Source organism: Lithobates pipiens, unplaced genomic scaffold (genome assembly GCF_037356315.1).
Source record: "Lithobates pipiens isolate NorthernLeopardFrog02 unplaced genomic scaffold, aLitPip1_a1.2 Scaffold_22, whole genome shotgun sequence".
NCBI classification, from domain to species: domain Eukaryota; kingdom Metazoa; phylum Chordata; class Amphibia; order Anura; family Ranidae; genus Lithobates; species Lithobates pipiens.
The window spans coordinates 224,415,204-224,441,988 of record NW_027507784.1 but is presented as its reverse complement, the minus strand read 5'-3'; the positions used below and the strand labels follow the sequence as shown (position 1 = coordinate 224,441,988).

General features: G+C 44.3%; 1 protein-coding gene across 1 annotated transcript in view; it reads left to right on the top strand.

Moving 5' to 3' along the window:
• CLEC16A (C-type lectin domain containing 16A) overlaps window positions 1–26,785 on the top strand; it is a 1,523,862-nt gene that overhangs the window by 1,477,873 nt on the left and 19,204 nt on the right. The window contains exon 23 of the mRNA XM_077448876.1: window positions 19,205–19,306. Within this exon, the coding sequence (XP_077305002.1) occupies window positions 19,205–19,306 (102 nt within the window). The remainder of the gene's footprint in view (window positions 1–19,204; window positions 19,307–26,785) is intronic.

Here is a 26,785-nt window from a genome sequence, read left to right as displayed (position 1 = left end):
AACTGTCAGGTCCCCTTGAGGCTAGTGACAGATGCACACCGTAGGGATCAGGAGTGCACCGCAAGGTTGTGGACCCTAAGGCTGACTGCTGCGGATGAGAGACAGATCCCACCGAGGTTAGAGCGCAAGATTCCCTGGGGCGCGGAGTCTAAGAGCCAGCAGGTGTTCACCAGAGCCTCTAGTGGTGGGGATGGACTTGACTGCAACTGGCTCCAGGTCGCGACCCCCAGGGTCCCCCAGCTCGCACCCACAGTAGGCAACAGGAGGATAGGGATAGTGAGGGATAAAGCCATGGTCGGGGCCACAAGTAGAGAGGAATAGTCAGGGACACAGGCATCACAGGCAAACATGGATAGTCAAGGACACGCCAAAGTCGGTAACGGAACAACAGAAGAGCACACAGCAGGTAACCGGAAGCTAAACACACAAAGGAATACACAATGGTTGATCAGCAGGGTTGGCCTGCAGTGCACAGGTTAATATAGAGTTCTCTGATAGGAGCTAGGGTGGAGTCATGCCAGAGGATGGATTAAAAAAGCAGTCAGGTGAGGGTCGGCTGGTCTCTAGAGGTGAACACATGGAAACAGGTAAGCAGACAAACTCTATTGCATAACCATGACACTCTCCTGACCCTGTCCTGGTGCCATACACGCACAGGTACTTATTGATGGCCCTCTGCTGTGTGTGCAGCCACTGCAGCATTGCCAATGTTGAGTTCCACCTAGTGGGCAGGTAGCATTCCCTTTGAATGTGAGCCAGCCCAGCACTGGCATTGTATGACCACAGACTTTTCTGGCCTGCCTCAGGAGATCTTGTAAGCCTGAATACCTGGTCAAATATCGCTACACCACCAAATTTAGGACATGTGCCAACCATGGAACATGGGTCAAGTGTCCCTGTTGGAGGGCGGAGGGAAGGTTGGTGCCATTGTTGCATACAACCATTCCTGGCTGAAACTGGCATGGCATCAACCACCTCTGAGTCTGCCCCTGCAGGGCTGACAGAATCTCTGCCCCAGTGTGGCTCCTGTCCCCTAGGCAGAACAACTCAAACACTGCATGGCATTTTTTAGCCTGACTGCTTGTGTAGCACTTTGAACAGTTACGGAGCACTGCTGGGTCAGAGGAAAAATCTGCAGAAGAGGCCAGAGGAAGAAGAGGAGGAGGGGATGGAGGAGAGAGCTGTAGCAGCATTTGGAGGTGTGGTGGTGGAACAAGCTTCAACAACACTGAACCCTGTCCGGCATCCTCCCCAGCTGCCAGGAGAGTTACCCAGTGAGCCTTGAAGAAAAGGTAACGTCCCTGCCCATGCCTGCTGGACCATGAGTCAGCGGTAATATGAACCTTACTGCTGACCGCCCTGTCCAACGAGGCGAAAACATTTCCTTCCACATGCTTGTAGAGAGCATGGCCTTCCATGAAAAGAAATGGCATTTTGGAGCCTGCCATTAAAGTACAGCACATACCACAAATTTACAAAAGGGGCAGAGTCTACCAACTGAAAAGGCAGCAGTTGCAGTGCTAGCAATTTAGCCAAGCTAGCATTTAGATGCTGAGCATGTGAATGGCTGGGACCGAATTTCTTTTTACAGTTCAGCAACTAGGGTAGGGAAATTTGCCTGCGAAATCAATTGGTGGTGTACTGTTAGAAGATTGGCTGCAAGTACTTGGGACACCTATTGCTATACCTTCATTATTCCCATTGCAGGTTTTTGAGAGGCCTGGAGGTATAGTAGGGTTGGAGATCCCAGATGAGGAGCAAGGAAAAGTCTGCCATTTTCTATGATGTAGGTCTTCCATGTGCTGTTGCCAACGGACTGCATGGCAGGTCCTCATATGTCTGATCAAGCATGTGGTGCCCAAGAGGTTGCTGTTTTGGCCACACTTGATCCACTTTATACAAACAGCAATGGTGCTGCACACGTGTTGAAAAAGGCCCACATCAAGGAACTTTTAAATGTCAGCGGGGAGTCAGCAGCGACCTGCACCTGCGGAGCTCTGCAGTGTGATGCAATAGGGTGGCTGCCCTTAAGCTGCCCCTAGAGGACATCCTGTCTCGTTGGAGTTGTGCCTCCTCCTCCTCTCTTCTCCCAGGCACCTAAGTACAGTCAGTGACCTCATCATCTTCTCCCTCCTCATCACTGGAGCAAACTTGGCAGTATGCAGCAGCTGGGGGAACATGACTGCAGTTTTTTGTCCTTCTGTTGTACCCCCTCTCTCTAGGCTCACATTACTATCTTCCTCAACCTGGGAACCAACATCGGAGCCTTCAAATTGCTGCGCATTCTCTAGCAGCATATAACTGACACTGTGGTCGAATAATTCTGGGGGCTCCTCCGTGCATGATGGTGGGGCTACGGAAGGAGTGACTGTGGACAAGGAGCTGGTGGAATAGGCAGCTGTGTTGGAAGGCAAACTACTCTGAACCTGGGAAACAGAGGATGAGGATGGCTTCCTTATCCAATCCACCAACTCTTCTGCATGTTGTGGCTCAATAACACAGCCAGCAGCAGAAAAGAAGGACAAGCGTGCCCCATGACCACCTGCAGAGGATGCACCATGTCCACGACCACCACTGTAGACACAAAGGCTGCCTGCTCTCTTTTAGTGGCCTGTGAGCATCTGCCTCTCCTTGGTGGCCTTCTGGACATGATGTATTTTTTTATTTTGCAACACCACATTGTACACACAATGTATTACATACTGTGTACACCGCCTGAAGTGTATTAGAAACTATACACCACCGAATGTACTGTATATATATAGGCTACACTGAATGCAGAATGTGTATATATATATATATTATTTTCGACCCGAACATCAAGCTCATCCCTAGTTGTAACAAATTAAATTCGGTCTACAACGAAATGGCCGCATTAATTGAAATGCAGTATACGAAAAAATGGTGGCATTGACCATTAAAATGCAGTCTACGACGAAATGGTGGCATTAACAATTGGAATGCAGTCGCTGATCCCACCAAAACCAACACAAACCGCAATTCCTTCACTAGAAAACCGAAGTTTCTCCCCACAAAAATTGACTACAGTATTGAGACACCAAATGAACACCTAACCATATACAGACTTTACAAACACTTTAGGCTATATCAATTAGGGCATATAGATGACTAAAATATAGGTTATTTAAATAAACGATATATCCAAAAAAAAGAAAAAAAAACAACTACTCCTGTTCCCAAATACAAACAATAGTTAGAGCTGAAATTTGAAGGTCAACAGAAACATAGGACAATCAGCAATACTGGTTGCATGCTTGATTTTTTCATAGCTCAAAACAATAGAGCTCCCCCATGCTATTGACTCTATAGTCCTGTATCCCAGAGAACGCCCACAGGATGTAGTCACAGGGCGTAGCCAGGGCGGCAATCGATGGGTACAGTAGCTGTATGCAGCTACTGTACCCATCGATTGCTGCCACGGTGCCATCATATGCAGCTACTGTACCCATCAATTCCCGCCACTATGCCATCAAACACAGTCACTGTGCCATCAATTGCCACCACTGTGCCAGCTACTGTGCCATCTATTACCGCCACTGTGCCCATCAAACATAGCTACTGTGCCATCAAACGCAGCCACTGGGCCCATCAATTGCCGCTACATGATGGCACAGTGGCGGAAATTGATGGGTACGGTAGCTGCATATGATGGCACAGTGGCTGCGTTTGATGGTACAGTGGCAGCAATTGATGTGTTTTTTTCTGAATTTTCAGTTTGTTTGTGCCCCCCATAAATTTTCTGCACCAGCTGCCACTGATGTGGACCTGATTGAAAGCTCCATGTAGGTCTACAAGAGTCCAAATATGAATTGACTTGTGTCCATTCAGGTAAAAAAAAATAATAATAGAATAATAATGGTTATTAAAGTGAAGTTCCACGCAAAAGTGGAACTTCTGCTCATCTTATTCCTCCCCCCCTCCGGTGCCACAATTGGCACATTTGGGGGGGGGGCAAGGTATCGGGTATCCTTTTCCACTTTCGGAGCTGTGACATCAACGCGGGGCTCCCTCCTCCTACCCCGGCTGCTGGGCCAATAGGAGAGAGGGCCGGGGCCTCGCACATTAGGGTTCCTGGCGTGAAGCTGAAAGGCTACACTGTCAGATTCCCATACCCGCAATGGTGGCGGAGCACCCAACAGCTGATGGAAACATCAGTTGCAGGTGCCGACATCGCTGGACTCCAGGACAGGTAAGTGTCCATTTATTAAAAGTCAGCAGCTGCAGTATGTGTAGCTGCTGGCTTTTAATGTTTATTTTTTTGGGGGCGAAACACCACTTTAAAGGTTCACCTTTTAGAACATCTTACATGTTTCAGCTCCATGAGGGGTTATGAGAGAGCCCCACATAATAACTACGGGTATGATATGCAACCAATTCAGGGCAACTATCATAATAATAAATCGTATTATGATCGGGAAAGAGATGACTGTGATTTTGATTATGAGGGGGACACCCGTAATTGCTTTTTTCCACTAAGGGATAGGGAAGGTCCCTTTAATCATGGCTTGGAGGACCATGATAGTAGAGATCAGGAACCTTTTAGACCACCAAGGGATTACCCTAATAGATCAAGTGATAAAAATCATGAACAACAGGCTTGGGGTTTTCCCAGACCCAATCAAGGGCCTGTAGAAAAAAATAAAAAGATGTGAATGGGGAGGGTATTTTTAATTTAAGTTCCCAAGTGCTAACGAAATCAGAAACCGCATTATTAAATAAAGGTTTGAAATTTGCGCCCCCAAAGAATTTGAACAAATTTCAAACGTATATGGATATTTACAAGTACGTTTGTAGAATTAATATCAAGAGACATTTTGCGAGAATTCCACCAGGAGGATTGGTTCAACAAGGATTTCAGCATTTGGGATTAGCTAATGCTTCCACATTCAATCCCCCTGGAGGTCTTGCACCTTCGTTGAGGGTTTTTAGGCATGTGGTCCTAAGGGATCTGGAATCTATTAAAAAAACAAATTGCAAGATGGGGAAAGATTTGGAAGAGGGACTGGATTCACTTTGTAATAATAAGGAATTGGTCATCTGCCCTGCGGACAAGGGTGGGGGAATTGTTGTCTTGGACCAGAAAGATTATCTTCAGAAAATGCATAAGATCAGGATGCTGTTATTCGAGAGCCAGCCGGCTTGACTAGATTCACGTTAAACGCTATTTTATTCTTGATTAAATGTAAGTGCAATTCTGCTTTTTATTATTATTACATTTTTTGCTGAATTACACTATGGAAGCCTTCTTTCATTTTAACATGGGGAACTACTGACCACTAGTAACTCCAAGGACACTTTGAACAGAGGAGCGGGGCCATGTTTCTGGCAAGCATAGAGACCCTGGCTGGGGTATAAGCCATTACAGAATTTGATCACCGTAAAAAAGCCTCAAAATAGCTGGTAAGCGGCAGTCGTTTCTCAGATGGAGGAATCTTTCTATCTCAATTCATCACTATTCCTTGGGTGTTTATCGTTTTAAGTCACCAATGATCAGTGAACTAAGGATTCTTTATATATGCATTTATGCTGGAAGTGTTGCAATTTATTAAAAGTGTTAAAATTTATAACACTTTAGTGTGGACTTTTCAACAGGGTTTTTTAGCCCTCTAATAACTGTGATCCATGTTTTTCATGATTTAAGTTATAATAGCTTTAATTTTTTGAATTATATGTATTTTTTTGCAGTATCATGGTTCATCATGTATTGTAAAGTGAATTGGGGGCTACCATAGTTTCCATTAACACAGATAGATCATATTTGTGATCATATGTCATTATAATAATTTTTTTACAATTGATTTATTGTGTGTGTCTCACATTGAAGTTGCAGCAGTATTCATCTATTATGTATCATACCACAGAAGGTAGAGCAATTTATAAGACAGTGCAGTAATTTCACCTTTTGATGTTTCAGCTCCTGCCACCATTCCCCCAGATTTTGTGACAGCATGGAATCAGGGGCGGTGCCTGGGGTGGGGTTGTGGGTGGGGCCAAGGTGCCCTGTCAGGTACGCTGTACAGGGCCCCATGATTTCTAACAGTGGCCCTGGGCATAGCCCTCTTAAGCCATTCACAGGTCCTATTGTGAGTGATATGCAACAGCCATTTTAAAACACGACTGCTCACTCTCACACACAGCATTCAGTTACTTATACCAAACACTCAAATTATACAGTTACCTATACTAAACACTTTATGTTGTATTAATTGGGACCTATAGAGGACCTAAATATAGGTTCCCTCCCAATCAATAGACCTACCTACAATGACAAAACTATAACATACAATTAAAATCCCACCATTATACAGAAAGAGACAAAAAAACAAAGTTTCTTTTGCCCAGCAGAATTTACATGATACAGTGGACAAAGAAACAAGATCCTGAACACAGAACAGCAAAAATGTTCAAAAAACTTAAAGTATGGTTGCCTTACGATAGGCTGGCTTTTTTGCTGGTCTGGTTATGGATGCCTATTCCCCCTTGAGTTCTGATGGATTAGGAAGTTCTGTTGGCTCCTGTCTGGCTCACTATCTGTTGTGAAAAATTATGAGCTTCGCCAATAAGCAAATAATTCCGTTGCGCTAATAAGCACAATGAAATAGCTCTCTTGTATAATGCCAGGAAAGCGTGCTTACATATCTCCAAGTAACACAGACAGAAGCTGTTATCACGTTGAGAACAGAAAGTCCTGCTTGAATAAAACATGCTTTCTTTCTTTATAGTATTGAACAGGGATAACAAAGGAATGTGGTGGCTTCAGAATCAGCCAATCAGACACTTGTATACTTTCAAAAAGAATCAGACACATCTACAAATAGATACCAGTAGTGACATATGCAATCGTTGTGTACAGAGCACACCTGCTGAGAAACAATGTGCCTCACATTGTGAACACTATAAACATTCTTCTGATCATGACCGTTTGCATATTCCCACCGCTACCATTGGTGCGAACCATACTCTACGAGGCTCAGCGATTCATGGTTTTGTACGGTTATGCTATGGTTCCCATGTATGCGGGTATGTTTGCCAGGAGGGTAGATGCAGTTGTCAGGAAGAGGCCCTTGTCCCCATCAACATGGGGACAAGGTGCTTTGGGGTGGGGGGCACAGAGCTCCCCATGCCCCAAAGCACCCATCCCCCCATGTTGAGGGCATGTGGCCTGGTATGTTCAGGAGGTGAAGATCGCTTGCTCGTCTTCCCCCTTTTCTGACCTGTTGGGCTGCATGCTCGGATAAGCACCTGTTATGGATTGTGGGGGAAGAGGCCCTTGTCCCCATTAACATGGGGACACAAGGTGCTTTGGGGGGGATTTTAGGGGGGACCCTGTGACATTTTTTTAAAAACATTTTTCTATTGCTGGGCAATGCAGGCATTCATTTCTTTACATTCATTTGTCAATGGGGAAGCCAGCTGACAGATAAGTCATGGTTGTTAACCTCCCTGGCAGTATGATAATTTCTGGTTTTAGGTACTGAAAGCGGTACAATTATTTTACATGGAAATTTGGCGTTTTATATTGTAGTCCTGTAATTCTTAGGAATAACTCTCTTAAATCTGTTCAAACTAGAGTCTAGCAGACATCCCGGGCATGATAAATTTGCAGAATTGTCGCTGTCATTAGATTTAGTGTTTGATGACAGATCTCCCCACAAATCGCTATCGCTCAATTCTGCAAGTGATTATAATTTATTATCGCTGTTTTCTAGTTGGTCTAAAATCACTTTTGACATAAAGGGACACTTTTTGGTTGCTATGGACAATCTCCAAATTCCAGGCAGAAAAAACTGTATTTATAATATAAAAGTGCATGCAGGGCACTGGAAAGACCACTAGGGAAAAAGGGGGTGTGTAATTTTTTTTATACAGTACTGTAAGTACTGTAAGATTACAGTACTGTAGGTGTTTTGTGTGTTTTTACTTTTTTGAATTTGGCGCCGATCTCCGCTCCCGTGCGCCGTAACGTCGCAGGGAACGGAGCTCGGCGGCATTCGGGCACTGTGTGAATCGAGCGGAGGACAGCTCGATCACACAGTGCGGAGGACATCGCTGGATCCAGGGGACAAGGTAAGTAACTTCTCCCTGTGTCCTCCCTGTATCCAGCGATGCGATCCCGAGTCGGGATTACCGCTAGGGAGATTAAGGAAGTGGACGGCCAGCTTCCTGGCCCACTGCTTAATAACCTGCTATTTCTTCACACAGGATTTGAATCGGTTGATCGTTGTTCAACCAATCTGAATTATAATCATTCTGAAAAGTCAGAATTCATTAAAAAATTTATAAACTAAACACATTTTAACAGATTTCAATGAAACTTGATTCTATTTCATTTAGAGATTTAGATACATCCAAATCTCAGAATAAACCAAAAATCTGTCCGAATTTCTATTCGGACCAAAACGAATTGCACATGTCTAGTGCAATGCTGAGGCTTCTGCAGACTCTGCTTGTAAGCTGATGTCCTTTCTAAAATATGGACTTTCAGTTACAAGACCAGCTACTACATCCAGCCTTCCTAATAAACCTGACAGGTGCTGCTGAAAGTGATCAACATGAACGTGCACTGTTTCACAAGAACTCGCTTGGAAACTCTCACAGCCCCTTCAGTGATGCCTCTCTCACTTGCTGCACACAAGAGCAAGCTGGCTGTTACAGCGGTATGCTCCACACATATAATAGCTATAACAAAAGAAAGGGTTTCACCATATCATATCAGAAAAGTGTAGTTGCTACATCCCCAATATATGATTAAGAAAAAGAGAAATACCACTTTATTGGGACTTTAAAGGCAACATACACTTGTGTTATGCAAAAAGTTAAGTTTATTAGATATACAAAAATGAGTACACCCCTCACATTTGTGTCAATATTTTATTATATCTTCTCATGTGACAACACTGAAGAAATGACGCTTTGCTACAATGTAAAGTAGTGAGTGTACAGCTTGTATAACAGTGTAAATGTTCTGTTCCCTCAAAATAACTCAACACACAGCCATTAAGTGAATACACCCCTAAGTGAAAATGTCCAAATTGGGCCCAATCAGCCATTTTCCCTCCTCGGCGTAATGTGACTTGTTAGTGTTATAAGGTCTCAGGTGTAAATGGGGAAAAGGTGTGTTAAATTTGGTGTTATCGCTCTCACTCTCTCATACTGGTCACTGGAAGTTCAACACAGCACCGCATGGCAAAAAGCTCTCTGAGGATCTGAAAGAAAAGAATTGTTGCTCTACATAAAGATGGCCTAGGCTATAAGAAGTCTGCCAAGACCCTAAAACTGAGCTGCAGCATGATGGTCAAGACCATACAGTGGTTTAACAGGGCAGGCTCCACTCAGAACAGGCCTCGCCACGGTCGACCAAAGAACTTGAGTGCACATGCTCCGCTTCATATCCAAAGGTTGTCTTTGGGAAATAGACCTTTGAGTGCTGCCAGCATTGCTGCAGAGGTTGAAGGGGTGGGGGGTCAGCCTGTCGGTGCTCAGACCAATACGTCACACACTACATCAAATTGGTATGCACGGCTGTCGTCCCAGAAGGAAGCCAGAAGCCTCTTCTAAAGATGATGCACAAGAAAGCCCGCAAAGAGTTTGCTGAAGACAAGCAGACTAAGGATATGGATTACTGGAACCATGTCCTGCGGTCTGATGATACCAAGATAAACTTTTTTTTTTAAAGTTAAATCATAAAAAAGGTTTATTGTGCCAACAAAAAAAACACATTACATACCATATCAAAAAGAATGTCATTTGTTACATCAGCAAATCATGAATTGTGCAAATAAAGATCAATAAAATGGTGGCACCAAAAGAAATTGCTTTGACACATCTTAACTAAAAGGGAAAGGATAGTTGTGTCAGACGGGCAAGCATAGACCCGCCTATTCAACACAGCAGTACATATGGCCAACGGGCCATCTAGTAAACATTATTGCCCACATTCTGCCCAACCATATGGACTCACCCCCTCTTTAGTCAGAGGATGTGTACACAGATTGCCTTGCGTATTTGGTGTATACTCAAATTAAGTTCCGGCCTCCACTAAACCATAAGTACCCTTTATACCTGTAATAACCGATGCATAATCAGTCGCAGGGGTGCCAACCAAGGGCTTTCCAGCCAGGGTTGCCATATGGAATAAAATTTCTGAGCTGCGTTTCTATGCTGATATGTTAGGATCTCCCTGATAAGGATACAATGACCTGTTCTACCCATTGCTTTTTGATTGGAACATGTATAGATAGCCAAAACCTGGCCACTAGCTTACAAGCTAAATACAGTAATCCGATCACCGATATATTAATAGGGGGGGATATATCTCTTATCTACCGCTTCTAAGTTGCATATAAGGAGGTCCAAAGGGGCCCTAATCTGATTGAGGAAATAAACTCAGTGATATCACCCCAATACCGATGCAACCTGGGACAGCGCCACATCAGGTGAATTAGAAACCCCTCCTCCCCACAATGTTTGGGGCATATAGAAGTCTCTCCTTCCCCATCGCTGTAGTTGTATAGGTGTGCGGTAGGCCCTGTGCAGCAAAAATAAATGTGCGATTGCAAAATGGAGGTAATCAGCCCTGCCTGTAAGCATATGTCCCATGTTTCGTCTTTTACTTCCTCTAGGTCCTCCGTCCTTCTACGTGGTAGGGTTGCTGAATCTTGTATGGATGACAACAAATGGGAATAGATGTGGGTTATTAGGCCCTTTTTCTCCTGACTGAAGAAAATGTCCTTATCAGGGAATAACTGGAAAGTGAGAGAGTGGAGGTCTGGCCCTGGGCCTGGAGAGCATTCCATACCTCAAGGTATCTGTAGAATTGATGCCTGGGAGGTTAAATTCTGTTTGTAGTTCCAGGAATGATTTTAGTACGTTTTGGTTATATAATTGGGAGATATTCCAAATTATGGCCAGCCTCCATGTCTGGAAGCCATCCAATTAGAATACCTCCCCTAAATTAGGGTTATCCCATAGTGGTGTTTCTGCCAGAAATCCCAGGATCTTCAAGCTAGACCTGACCATGGTCCAGAGTTTTTTTAGGAGGACAACAGTAAGTGCCGTTTGTGGTAGGGGAGGCAACCCCACCTCCAGACCCGCTAGCACTGAGATGTTCTGCGTTCCGGTCCACAATAGGTTTTTGATTGAGTCAGATTCGCCCAGTAACCCAAAACCACCCAAGTGTTGTAGTTGGGAGGCAGAAAAATAGAGTTTAGGGTTAGGGACTGCAGCTTCTCCCTGATCTTTGCCATATTGCAGAGTGGAAAGACTTCTGGCTACTCTTTTTTTTCCACATCAAGGACCTGAACAGAGTATCAATACAGTTGAACCATCTACGTGGTATCCACTGTGGGGAATTATGCATAATGTATAATAGTTGGGGCACCAAACCATTTTAATAAGGTTTATTCTTCCTATTACTGACAAAGCATATGGCCTGTATTTTGCCCTTCTTAGCAATATTTCTGTTGAAGCAAGAATCTTTTATTTTCAGCCTTCGTTAGAACCAAATGCTTAGCTATGTGTTGAGCCTCATGCCAAGTTCTCCCAGTATGTTCAGAGGGGGAGTCAACAAAAGCAGACTCAGCCCTCTCAACCTCCTGTAGCACAGATTTTTCCCAAGTCCTGGTGCCGGTCTTAATGGCATTGATGGATTTAATAAATTGGCCTCTTAAATAGGCTTTTAGCCTGTACCAGAAAATACCAGAACGAGCCGAAGGCTTGTTGAACCGAATAAATGTAGTCAGGTTGTTATAAATAGGGTCAGGGCTACACACTAACCCCTCTGGCATAGGACGAGAAGGCAGAGCGCAACTGGGCATGAAATAATTTGACAGAAAATGAGGACTCTTGACCATGTAATGTATGTGTGTCCTGTACACACACCACAGAGGAACCCAGTCATTTGATCATATGGAGTACCACTAATAATTTCACTCTGTCCCCCAGGCCTCTTTCATTCCAGCTTGTTATAACAACTTGCTTAGCCATAAGGTACTAAAACACAGACATATAAGACATGGGTCTGGAAGGCAAAAGGAATAGGCATAGCATCACCTGGGTGGCATCCTAGAAGGTATAGAATATGACAGTAAATGGTAGGCAGTCTTTGTTTAGAAAAGTAAATCCCGTAAAATAAAAAGGTTAGGCAGGCCTAGGGCATATGGACCAACCAGGTCCCAGTCAACACAAAAAAAAGCAAAAAAACTGTAATGTCCACGAGGGACTCTCAACTGGGTGGCTAAGTTCAGTTGCCGGCTTTGAAGAGGCAACAGACCTCATGTTGTATCCATTAACATAGGTGGTGCTGATGCACCATGTGAAAACAGTCTTCCGCCATGACAGGATTTTTACAAACTTTAACTAATCAGTTCCTGTATAGAATGTAAGTATTCCAGTGTAACAGGTATGTTAATTGACATTCAGGTAGCTCCGTGCCTTCTGTTCAAGTCATCACACAGGGAACGCTCCTCTCTATCCAGCCATTGCATTACCAATGTGAGTTTTTCAAAAAAATGCACTTCATCCCTGGCCACCACACATAGGTGAGCTGGGTAAAGCATGGAATATTGTATCTCCAAGGAGCAAAGCCTCTTTTTTACATCATTAAACTGGGCCCTCTGCTTTTGTACCTCTGCTGAAAAGTTCGAGAACAGGGATATTTTAGAATGATATATCACCAGAGCATCTCCCAGAGTATGTGCCTTAGACAGGATAACTTCTCTATCTTTGTAATGTAGCAATTTAAACGGGAAGGCTCTGGGGGGATTACCCAGTGGCAGAGGCTTGGACGAGACCTGATGTGCACGCTCCTCTGCGAACATAGGGGAGAACGACTCTTTCCCAAATTTTTCTAGCAGCCATTGTTCTATGAAATTAACCAGGTTCTTCTCTTCCATTTTTTCAGGGATGCCAATGGCTCTAACGTTATTTCTGCAAATCCTATTTTCTAGGTCATCAAGTTTTGCTGCGTGTCTAGCCACCATTAGCTGCTGAGCATGCGACTCTCTCTGCATGGGGGCCCAGTCATCCTCTATAGGGGTAATGCTCCCTTCAATGGCAGATGTGCGATCTCTCAATTTCTGCATGTCCTGGCGCAGAAAGGACATTTCAGCCTTCATTCCCTTAACCTCCATGGCCAGGAGAGTGATAGAAAGGGTGCAGTATGTGACTACAAAGAAGATGTCTCTCAGTGTGGGTTCAGGATCAGCCGAGCCTGTGGACGTGGCTTTTTGCAGGGTTTGGGACACGGAGGTAGTACTCACTGTGTCCCAAGGCAGCACTGGTGCTGTCGGGTCATCCAGGGGCACGGTGTCGTCTGCATCTAACTGAGAGCCACTATGATTCTCCGCTCCTTCACCAGGTAGCACCGGCGGGTCCCGTATCCCACTCGGGGAGAACAGTCTCTGTGCGGCCTCCCTGTATTTCACTTTAGCTGACTTCAGGGCCACGCTGCCATCTTGGGCCTCATGGTCCGGAGCAGAATGGGCCATGGAGCCGTGCGAGACATCTTCCAAACCATGGGTTAATACAGCATCAGCCGCGCAGATCAGGAAACATCAGGAAACACTGGAAGGCAGTTAGATACCAAAATCGGGTGATCAGCAGCAGTTTACAGGATAACAAAACAGATTATCGGCGGAGCTCACTAGATGTGCGTCTGACTACATCCGCTGCCAAGCCATGCCCCCAAGATAAACTTATTTGGTTCAGATGGTGTCAAGCATGTGGGGCGGCAACCAGGTGGGGAGTACAAAGACCAGTGTGTCCTGCCTACAGTCAAGCATGGTGGTGGGTGTGTCATGGTCTGGGGCTGCATGAGTGCTTTTTGGCACTGGGGAGCAACAGTTCATTGAGGGAACCATGAATGCCAACATGTACTGTGACATACTGAAGCAGATCCCCTCCCTTTGAAGACTGGGCCACAGGACAGTATTCCAACATAATGGCCCCAAACACATCTCCAAGACGACCACTGCCATGCTAAAGAAGCTAAGGGTAAAGGTGATGGACTGACCAAGCATGTTTCCAGACCTAAACCCTATTGAGCATCTGTGGGGCATCCTCAAATGGAAGGTGGAGAAGCACAAGGTCTCTAACATCCACCAGTTTTGTGATGTCGTCATGGAGCACTGGAAGAGGACCTATGGCAACCTGTGAAGCTCTGGTGAACTCTATGCCCAAGAAGGTTAAGGCAGTGCAGAAAAATAATGGTGGCCACACAAAATATTGACACTTTGGGCTCAATTTGGACGTTTTCAATTAGGGGTGTACTCACTGTTGTTACCAGTGGTTTAGACATTAATGGCTGTGTGTAGCGTTATTTTGAGGGGACAGCAAATTTACACTGTTATACAAGCTGTATACTCACTACTTTACATTGTAGCAAAGTGTCATTTTTTCAGTGTTGTCACATGAAAATAATTGGCCACCAGCAGGTGTAGGTTCCTGAAGAAGCTGAGGAGCTGAGTAGTGGATTTACTAGGAGTCAGGAACTGGCTGATGATCTTGTATGTGGGAGTAAACAGTCCTGGAGGTAACAGGGAATCGGGTAACAGAATAGCAAATCCGTGAAACAGGCCAAAGGTCAGATCCGGGAAATCAGGCAAGGAAGTACATGAGACAGGCCAAGGGTCAAATCTGGGTAATCAATCAGAAAGTCCGTGGAGCAGATCAGGAGAGGTCCGTTAAGCAAACCAAAGGTCACTCATGGATGAGATCGTAGCCAGGGGCGGATTGGGTCAAAAACAGGCAATCAGGCAAACAACTGGTAACGGGCACAAACGGGAACCTGACAACAAACCAGCAACCTGTTTGGACACCGGAGCTGCCTAAAATAGCCACGCCATAGCGTAGAAGCTGAACAGAAACAACGGAGGTACTGCTCCAAAGTTTGATTCATCCTCTCCATTTGGCCGTTGCTCTGAGGATAGTACGCTGAGGTGAGGCAAATCTTAATGTCCAAGGCCTTGCAGAGCTCTTTCCAAAATTTGGAAGTGAATTGAATGCCTCTGTCCAAGACGATACTTTTAGGCACACCATGGAGCCTGATTATCTGCAAGGATAATGTGCCATTTTGTAAAGGCGGTCGACCACAACCAGGATAGTAGTGAATCCCTCTGAAGCAGGTAAGTCCACAAAAAAAATCCATGGATACTTCCACCCAAGGCCACTCTGGGATAGGCAAAGGCTTGAGTAGGCCCCAAGATTTTGTATTTTGGCCCCGTTGGCAAAGGAGGCAGGAAGAAACATAGTCCTTACAGTCCCGTCTCCACCCTGGCCACCAAAAGGAACGGGAGATCCGCTCAGCGGCTTTCTTTGTCCCAAAGTGACCTGCCAATTTGTGGTCGTGAAATGTTTTAAGGGCCAAAGGCTGTACTTCACGTGGCATAAAAATTTTTCCCCGGGCCCAGAGCAGGCTCGTTTCAGCCGGTGTTGGCTGCCCACTTACGGAATTTCACGGGTGTAGTCCTCTACACGTCTTTTACCTTGTGTTAGGCTATGTAAAATTGCCTCAGCTGTGGCTGTCATAAAGTTTGCCCATACTGTCAAAAAAGGACTCAATCGAGTTTAGCACCGGGCTCCTTTGTTCCATCAGGCTGTGGGCCCAGGCTTTGGGTTCGTCAGCCAGAAGAGAGATCACAAACCCCACCTTCACTACTTCTGAAGAAAAGGTCCTGGGCTGAAGAGCAAAGTAAAGGGAGCAGGCGTTTTGCTGGAGGCGAGAAACAATCTGGATATCAATCTTTTGCAGTTTTAGGACAGCATCAGTGAGAGCTGACACCTGCTGGCACAAGATCTCCAAAGGAGAGTGCGCTCTGTCACAACAAGTACTTACCGAGGCCGAGATGCCGAGAGCGGTTAGCCCTTGAAACTACGCGCACCCTGTCCCCCAAAGGTGATACCGGGAGCAGTTGGCACGCAGAAGCACTGGCCACCAGCAGGTGTAGGTTACTGAAGAAGCTGAGGAGCTGAGTAGTGGGTTTACTGGGAGTCAGGACCTGGCTGATGATCTTGTGCGCGGTAGTAAACAGTCCCGGAGGTAACAGGGAATCGGGTAACAGAATAGCATGTCCGTGAAACAGGCCAAAGGTCAGATCTGTGAAATCAGGCAAGGAAGTCCGTGAGACAGGCCAAGGGTCAAATCCGGGTAATCAATCAAAGTCTGTGAAGCAGATCAGGAGAGGTTCATTAAGCAAGCCAAAGGTCAATCGTGGATGAGAGCAGCGTAGTTAGGGGCGGTCCTGGTCAAAAACAGGCAATCGGGCAAACAGCAGGTAACATGCACAAAAGGGAAGCTGACAACAAACCAGCAACCCGTTTGGACACCAGAGCTCCCTAAAATAGCCATGCCATAGCGTGTGTGCCATGGCGAACACACTCGTGCTCCATCGCGCACATTCGTGGGCCACTGCGCGCACAGGCATACCATTGTGCACACATGCACGCCGCACCGCTGGGCCATGCACGTGCAAGCGCCGAAGAGCTAATCCGCCACGCATGCACGCAATAGCATGGCGAGCATAGGCGGCCAAAGTCCTTCCCTGTCAGATTCTCTCTGTAAAAGAGTTTTATCCTAGTCAGCCTCTCTATTGTTGGGATGAACAGAATCCAATATTAAAAATGTAATATTGGGAAATTTACCCTGATGTACACCCCGGGTGTGTCTGCCTAGTGGGAAATCTGAGTTGCATGTACGCATACTGTGTGCATGTCTGTACATTCTTTTTTGTAGCTCTAACTTTGTTTTCCCAATGTAAAAACAACCACAGGTGCAGGTTAGAAGATAAACTATCCCGGGTGTGCGACAATTGGTGTAATGGGAAGGTTTATATTTGAGTCCGTTCAGTAATAGATAATCTTTCTCTGTGTTGATAAATTAGCAGTAGGGACACCCCCACATCTAAAGATGCCCCATCTCTTATAAGGGTCACCCCTAAATTCTCTGGTGTATTCACTGGTGACTAGTCTATCCTTCAATGCAGTGTTTCTCATCTCCAGTCCTCAAGGCGCACCAACAGGTCATGTTTTCAGGTTTTCCATTATTTTGTACAGGTGATTTAATCAGTTTCACTGCCTTAGCAATTACCACAGCCATTTCATATGTGGGAAATCCTGAAAATATGACCTGTTGGGGCGCCTTGAGGACTGGAGTTGAGAAACACTGCTTCAATGATCATGTGTGTTTATACTTGATCAGAGGATTCTGTGGTATAAATTGATTTAACATCGGGTCAATCCGAAGGATATGCCAATGTCTTTCCAAGATTTTTTTTTAAAACATTTTATGTTGTTTGCTAAATGTGATTATAATTCTGATCTGTGAATTTTCTATAGTCGGACTAGTGTCTATTTTTTTCTTTGGCTCTTCTGTAGGCCTTTTTCAGGCCTGTAGGTGAGTACCCCCATTGTAGGAGTCTTGTTTGTAATTTGTTTGCTTCTATTTGGAATGTACTCTCCTCGAAGCAGTTCTGACAAATATGAAGGTATTGGGTACAGGGAATAGACTTGATCAATGGTATGGGATAAAAACTAGTAGCGTGTAAAATTGTATTGCCTGCCGTCTCTTCGCGATACAATATGCTTGAGAGGTGACCATCTGGATTTTTCAAAATAGTAACATCCCGGAAGGTGATCTTATGAGAATCACATGCCATCGTAAATTTCAAGTTAAAGTCATTGCAACCCATAGACGCAATGCACTGATTGAGAGTATCGACTGATCCATTCCAGATGAGGAAGATATTGTCAATATATCTATACCAGACTATATCTATACAGGTTGGCATATGATGGGGCACAACAAGTCCCCATAGCTACCCCCTATATCTGGAGGAAGTGGGAGCCATCAAAAGCAAATGTATTGTGTAACAGGGGAAAATCTAAAGCTAACAAAATAAATCGATGTAGTGGCTTATCATCTCTGTGTGATTGAGAAATTAAATGTTTAATTACTTCAATCCCCCTGGTATGTGGAATCGAGCTATATAGTGCTTCAACATCCACAGTGACCAAAATGGAGTCTGGTGGGACAAACAGATCTTTCAAATTTTGTAATAGGTGGGCTGTGTCCCTGATGTATGAGGGAAGATTGGTGCGCTTTGATACCCCCAAAAAGGGATAAAGTCTGACTAGAGAAAATTCACAGATCAGAATTATAATCATATTTAGCAAACAACATAAATGTTTAAAAAAAAATCTTGTAAATACATTGGCATATCCTTCGGATTGACCCAATGTTAAATCAATTTATACCACAGAATCCTCTGATCACATATAAATGCACACGATCATTGAATGATAGACTAGTCACCAATGAATACACCAGAGAATTTAGGTGTGACCCTTGTAAGAAACGGGGGCACCTTTAGATGTGGGGGTGTCCCTACTGCCAATTTATCAACACAGAGAAAGATTATCTATTACCGAAGGGACTCAAATATAAACCTTCCCATTACGCCAATTGTCACACACCAGGGTAGTTTATCTTCTAACCCACCCCTGTGGTTGCTTTTACGTTGGGGAAAACTACGTTAGAGCTACAAAAAAGAATATACAGACATGTACACAATATGGTACATGTAACCCAGATCTCCCACTAGGTAGACACACCCGGGGTGTACATCAGAGAAAATTTCCCAATATTACATTTTTTATATTGGATCGTGTTCATCCCAACAATAGAGGGGGCAACTGGGGTAAGACCCTATTACAGAGAGAAACAAGGTGGATAGTGACCTTACGAGCCACTTTACCACCAGGCCATAATAATTGTATAAGCTATTGCCCATTTTTAGAAGGGTTCACATCTGGTGTTTGGGAAGGAGTCGGTTAGATACCTCGAGAGGGATTTGTGCTATTTATTGAGTGTGTTTTGACCACTTTTGATACCGTTCCCGTATGACAATGGGTTTATCTTTGTCAAATGGATTGTCCTTCTCCTTCCTATATCATCTCACATCTCCGATTTTGCTAACTTCAGTTCCCCTTTTCTAACAAAATACCCCACATACCTCCGTAGATGTGGGGCTATATTCCCTGATATGATGTCCCACTATACTATTGCTATTCTATATTCTTATTTCCACCTGATATAAGCAATATCCGGGTTATGCATACCTTTCCTTGTAATGATTCTATATTTTGTATGTTTTGCTTCATTGTTACATATTTTTTCTTTTTCCCCTAGGTGGCACTCTGACTATGGGGACGTATATAGGCAAGTTGCCAGCGGTCTACAATTCTGAGGTATATGATATAATCATTAGGCCCCATGGAACCATCTGCTCTGGTGATTAGGCATATTTTTTTAGCAATTTTTATTTTCTTTTTATTATTTTTTGTCCTGGTGCCTCTTTCTATATGGGGCTTACTGGCGCTGGCCGCTGCCGCTTGGGGCATTCCTATGTCGAGACGCACAGCGCCGCCTCCCTGGTAATGGGGGACATGAGTTGCGTTCCCCCTATATTCGATATGCTGGTGCCGTCCTTGCATGCACCCTCTCATTGTTTGCTTGCTCATGCACGGTCACGACGAGTCAATGCACACACGTGGGTGTCTGGCACCATTGTACAAATGTATCCCCACTCTGACGGTCTGACAGGCACTGCAGAGCGGGGAGATGCCAACTTTTGGACTTCTTCATTTACATGGTAAGCACCTCCATCCCAGATGGTATACTCAAGCCCCATACACACTATCAGATTTTCTGCTGGTTTTTGTCTTCAGATTTACCAAACCATGTAGTACAAGGGCCTGCCTGATTGCATACACATTGAAACTCCTAAGGTTTGAACTCATATTATAGGGTTTTGGTAAATCTAAAGGAAAAACTCAGCAGAAGATCTGATAGTGTGTATGGGGCTTTAGACACTTTAAGGGCCATTTGTTGATGGCCGGCCATACTTATGTTTTGCCATACGCCCTCTGAATTTTTGTCTCGTTCCCTATAGGGAAGATATATACCCATAGGATTAAGGATGCCTTGGTGTTAAGTACTGATCTGGAGCCTTATTTAAAGCTCTGACCAGCCGCACATCTCTTACTGAGCAATGGATATTGGTAAATATACATATATTGTACTGCTTTTGAGCCCTTTTATTCTATCTATACTATAATACCATGCACGTAGGGGTTTTACATACCCCATGTTTGGCAACAATTACGAGGGCCCCATATGAAATGTTATAGGTACTGTTTTTCTGTTTTTACAGTTTTCATGCATTTTTGGGGTTTTTGTCCTCTTTCATCGCCAGTTCAGTCAAATCTCTAGAATCCATTCTTTGCTGTTCTTCAGGCAAATATTAAATCAGGAACACTTTGTCCCTTTTTATGTTCTATAGTAAAACAAATTATGACTATACTTACTCCTATCCTACTCCCCTGACGAAGGTGTTTAACCAGAAACGCATCGGGTAAAGGGGATTAATATATACTGGAGAGTATCTTTTTTTTGTCATATTTTTCATTAAAACTGTTGTTTTTTGTTTTTGTTGTTTTTTATATGTGTACATTTTCTGTACAAACTTTGATGTTTTTTAATTATCGATCATCCTTATGATCACATATTTTTATGTATATCTAAAAAACGTAACTGTTTGCCTAACAAGTGTATGTTGCCTTTAAAGTCCCACATATAATAGCTAGGCAGCTACAGATGAACTCAATTTGCAGCTGCCTGCCTTTCTAAAACAACTTTCTAACAAGGCTCCTCATCCCCCTACTCTTCCAACTTTGTTTCCTCCAAAGTTTCAAACATTCTTAATGTAGCCCCCTCTAGCTAGTGTGCTAGTTGTGTAAAGTTAGCTGTGGGTGTTGGTAAATTGGATCAGGATTGATAGACTCAGGTAGGCTGGATGACTTAGCAAGCAGCATCTCTGGTGCCTTCCCCTGTTTTCTGAAGCCTTTGAGAAGCTTCCAGATGTAGTGGGTGGGGGTTAGGAGGAGCTGGATGGCATATTTATGAGGACCCCAGCCAATCCCAAGCAATTGGGCTGGCAGGAGGCTGGCTTCCTCATAAATAGGCATGAGTCATGCCAGCAGGGGCAGTCGGTGGAAGATGGAGATGAATTGCTGAATTACTGGGTGCCCCCTAGTTTGGGGGGATTGACCTAAAGCCTGGGGCTTGGGTGCTGGAAGGATGAATTAGAGTGGATACTGCGAGCCAGGACTTCTTGTCCAACATCAGTGCCTGACCTCCCAAATGCACTTCTGGAAGAATAGTTAAACACTCCCATAGACACATTCCTAAGCCTTCCCAGAAGATTTGAAACGGTTATTGCTGCAAAGGGTGGGCCAACTCAATATTGAACCCTATGGACTAAAACTGGGATGCCAATAAAATAACCTTTAAAGTTCATGCGCATCTAAAGGCAGGCATCCCAATGCTATTGGTAATATAGTGTATGTGCTCTGTCTATTGTCTAAGTGATGTCCTCCATAGTAACCAGCAGGAGCTGCTGCCTGATAAGTGCTGCACCACATACCCAGTTGCCCCAAGCTACAGCTGGGATGGACACTTGTACTAAAAACCCGCTATTCAGTGAGAACTGTGTTATATGCTGTCTCCCGTGGCAACCATGGCAGGCGATCAGACCCATGGATTACAAAATGTCCAGCGGTCTGCTTGAAGTTGGAAAAAGTAACTGTATGCTGCAATATCCTGCTGAGAACAGTAAAATGTGCACCAATATGTTTGCTGTTACCCATGGTGATCGGGGAAAGCCAGAAGGTATCTGCAGGAGGGGGTCTATCAGTTGCCAAACCATGGCTGATGTTAAGGACTGTCCTAACCCTTCTAACTACAGTGTGAGGTATGTTACAGACTTTGCTGTTGCTCTTGGCAACCACAGTAAAGGCTTGCTATCACCTTCTCCCAGTTGCTCGGGCACAGTCTGTGCCAAGCGGCATGTCCTGACAAGTTCTGCAAGTGCCAGTATGTACATCATCAGTGTGCTGCCTGTGCCTGCACACTTCAGTACAGCTAACAAGGGGTTACAGCAGATTGTGCAGGAACTGGCCTGCTTATCAGAGCTGCAGGGGCAAGCTAGTCTGGAAGCCTGGGGTGTGGAGCCATGTCCCAGAGGAGACCCAGCATGCCCTGCTGGCAGCAAGAGAGGAGCAAGATGGCACAAGTTGCATGTTGTCAGAAACCATGAAACAGACTGAGACAGAAGTACAATCAAATCACACTTGTTTATTAATAAAAATAAAAGGTAAATAGAAAAAAGCGTAGTCAAGCATAGCCAGAGTCCTGTAGCCAGATCGGGTAGTCAGCCAGTCCAAAGTTCATTAACCAGATCAGGTAATCAGCCAGGCTGGAAGTCAGGGATCCAAGGAGAGCAACCGCAAGCAGGATAAGAAGCCAGGTGGGATGTCAGCAAGCCAGTCTTGAAACAAACAACGCAAAGGCAAATGAAAAAGTGAGCAGGAAGGCTTTAAATAGGCAGGTCAGAGGAGCATCATCGGGAACAGCTGGTAACTGTGGAAAGAGAAGAGAGCTGGCAATTATCCGACAGCTGAACAGCCAGCCCAGAGGAGGAAGGGCTAAGCCAGCCCTGACACATGTGTGTACCCAGCACTGACCTAGTTGCCTGACATGCAGGAACTGACGATGGACACTGGTGTCAGGCTGGAGCATCCAGGGGGATTTTCCCCTGGGAAGATGGAGGGGGCAGAAAGGCTGTGTCTACTGTGTCCTGGTTGCAGAAGACTGACTGCAAGCCAGGCCTGGGTTGAATATAGGTCAGGGTTGAGTGACTTAGGGAGGCTGGATGACTCAGCAAGCAGCATGTCTGGTGCCCCCCTGTTTTCTGTAACCATGGAGAAGCTTCCAGATGTAGTGGGTGGGGGCTAGGAGCTGCTTGGCATATTTATGAAGGCCCCAGCCAATTCCGAGCAAATGGGCTGTCAGGGGGCAGGCCATTTCATAAGTAGGCATGAGTCACGCCAGCAGGGGCAGTCATTTGGAAGATGGAGATGGAGTGCTGGGGAAACTGTGGGTGGCCCTTAAGGGTGCCCTCTAGTCAGGGGGGTGACCTCGGGCCTGGGTCTCAGGTGCTGGAAGGATCCCCCCACAACACATGGAGTGGGAGCAGGTCAGCAAGTCTGGGAGATCTCCTGGGAAGTCAGCCTGGTGGGATGGTGAGTGCAGTCTGGAAGGACTGTGGAGAAGTTAGCTAGAAGGGCTAGTGAAAGGGGCAGCTGCAGCCAGGTGGGCTGGCAGTGCCTGAAGAGGTGGTGCTGGGATCACTAGCCACAGGGATACATGCTGGACACTGGATTTTTTCCTTCACACCAGAAGGGCCTCGTGTTCTTGCCTATAACAGGTTTTTGCTCTGATTTGACTAAATGCATTGTCAGATCTTCAGGGTGCTAGTGGAGTTCTGCAAGCAAGCAAGTGCTGGAGGGAGCAGAGGAGTGTATATAGACTGTATATAAGAAAAGTTGTCCCTGGAATTTTTCTGAAGTCAAGTGGGCATCCTATAATTCCTAAACCCTATCCAAGTCCTAATCCCTCAATAAAATAACAAAAACAAAGTACTGGACTGTTTTCTGACTACGAAGTAACTGTGAAAATTCAGTGTGTCTAGCTATGCAGGGTGGAGGATCCCAATCTACCTGGGGCTACATAAAAAAAACAGAAGGGAGCAGGGATGTCGGCTATTGATAACATTGTAAATTTATATTCTGTACTGTACATACAGCTATGTGTTGTTTGGCTGTGTGTGAGTATCAACGCTGCTGATCACTGACCCACGTTTGCTACAATGTAACCAAGCGCAGTGATTTGTTTACATTAAAGATACAACTTGCTGACATTTCTGCACCCTGTTTCTTTCACATGGCTTGATAAGCACATAGCCTCCTTGATCCTGGTCTGAAGATGCTGGGGGTTGAATATTAACCCATAAGCTGCCAGAAATATTTCAGCTTGGACTGCAGCTGCATATGGTTGGAGTTTCCTGTTCAAGTCTTTTATTAAAGATTATCAGAAAACATTGAATGTAATGAGTAAAGAGAGAAATTTTAAATCGTAACATTAAGATAATCTTATTACAGGAAAGTATGTCTCCAGTCGCATATAACATCATATAATTGTTTTAGTTACATTTCTGTAGAGTCGCTAATATATTTGGTGCTCTTTTCAATAGTGAAAAAGAGAGAGTTTCACCATGTCAGACCAGTGTGTTGTTGCCACATCCCTAATAATGTAGCAAGAAAAAGGAATCCCCCTTTGTTGGGACTTTGTAGGCAACAACTACACATGTAGATTTGGAAAATCTCATTTCTTGAAAATACATAAAATCATTTGATCATATGATGACCGATGGTTAAAAGAACACAGAGAAAATACTACACAAATATGCAAAACAGCATAGACAAGACAAAAAACACAACAGGCTACATGGTATGTATGACAAAAAGATAGTGGTTACTCTCCAGTATATAATAATCTCCACTACCCAACACGTTTCTGGTTCAAGCACCATCATCAGGGTTATTTAATAAGAATATATGCAGTCATAATTTTGTCTTACATGTGAAATGTTCCACCATATAACTTGGAAAAATAGATGAAGCACTGCATATACTCTTAATAAATACCCCGACAAAGGTGCTTAAACCAGAAACGTGCCGGGTACCAGAGATTACTATATACCGGAGAGTAATCACTATCTTTATGTCATACATACCATGTAACCTGTTGTGTTTTTTTGTCTATGCTGTTTTGCATATTTGTGTGGTATTTTCTCTATGTTCTTTTAACCATCAGTCATCATATGATTGAATGATTTTATATATATTCAATTATATTTTTCAAATCTACATGTGTGGTTGTTGCCTACAAAATCCCAATGAACAGAGATTACTTTTTCTTTTCAATAATGGAACAATATGGTTAATTTACCGCTGATTTGGAGACTAATATTAGCATAATGTTATGGTATGTCAACCAACTATAGTGGAGTTTACCCGAATTAAAAATTTATATGAAAAATAAGGAGGGGAAGGGATTTACAACAATGAGGGGAAAGAAAGCAAGTAGGAAGAGGGAGGGATAGGATGTCCCTAAAGGTAGGTTACTCCCAGAGGGTAATGATATATCTACATGATAAATCCTCATCTACCATGGTAAAAGTACTTGGTCTTTGAAGTCTGGTGGCACTCGCAAGCAATGTTTAATCCATGGTTTTCATAGATTATTAACATTTTTTAGCTTGCTTTTATCTCAAGGTTCCATCTTTGCATGTAACAGAGTTTGGTTCATTCCATGTTTGGTATCAGCTAAATTCAGAGTAGGTGTTTTCCAAGCTTGAGCAATAGTCTGTTCGGCAGCCATTAAGAGCTTTATTAATCATTTAAACTGTTTTTGTTGTAGAAATTCTGGTCTTAAGTTTAGAAGATCCAATGCCAGGTCAGGTGTAATAGTGCTTTTGAACATTGCTGAGGCAAGCATAAAAATAGATTTCCAAAATTCTTGTACCACTGGACATTTCCACAATATGTGTAAATGTGAACTCAGCTCTGAACAGCCATGAAAGCAGGAAGCCGAATGATCCAGAACATATTTAGAGATTCTAGCTGGAACTAAGTACCATTGTGTGAGTACTTTGTATGCAGTCTCAACTACTGTTATATTTGGTGAGGAAGATTTTGTTGTGGACCATATCTCAGACCATTCTGCTTTATCAATAGTATGACATAGATCATTTTCCCATTTTGCCACATAAGAGGGTGGGGATGCATGAGGTTTAGTAAGCAATTGAGAATAGAGTGATGAAATATTTCCCCTACAATGTGGATCTTTCAGGCAATTTTTTTCAAAAATTTACAATTTTGTCATAGCAATCTTTGTGCTTAGAGAGGGAGTGTAGACATTTTTGTAAATATCGAAATAATTCGGATTGGGGAAGCCCATAGGATTTACATAAATCTGGAAATGCTAATATTGATGAATCTGAAACCAAATTGTGTAAGCATGAGATAACAGCCTTTTATCAGGCTCGGAAGGTCATTATCACTTACCAGGTGCTGGAGGCCAATAGAGAGAGGACTTCCTTTGCAGCTAACTTCCACACTACCCGAAGTTGTGACAGGAGGAGTTGGGCACAAAGTAGCACAGGTTGCCAGTGGAGTTGCTTACAGAAAGCTCAGGAATACTGCTGTTGTAATGAACAGAGTCTGCAGGCCGGTAGCACCTGTGAGGTGAGACAGGTCTGTAAAGTCACTGAGATAATAGAGTAGTCAACACAAGCCGAGATCAGAACCAGGTTTAAAGCAGAGCAGATGAAGTCAGGTGGAAGCCAGGTCAAGTACGAGAAGCAGGCAGAGGGTATCCGTGAGACAAGCTAGGGTCAGGGACTGGGGGTGACGAAAGAAAAGAATCACAGGAACATAGGTAACAAGCTGAGATCAGTCAGCAACTTCAACCACTGATACACTTCCTTATAAAGGCCTATATGATGTGCTGCTGGAGATGCTGGGTCCTAGAGCCCTTCTCCTGTTGTTTGTGCCCTGAGAGATGCTGGGTCCTAAAGACCTTCTCCTGCTGTCAGCGCCCTGACAGTGCCCCCCCCCCCCGGATGGGCAGCCTATGGATGCCCTTTTGGGCAATTCTCTCTGGGTATTTGGCTCGAAACTCTCGTAGGAATCTGGGGCCATGTACATTGGCTTCAGCTTCCCAGGAGCTTTCTTCGGGTGGATATCCTTTCCACTTGATTAAGTATTGGATCTGCCTACCTCATTTTCTGTAATCTAGAACAGATTA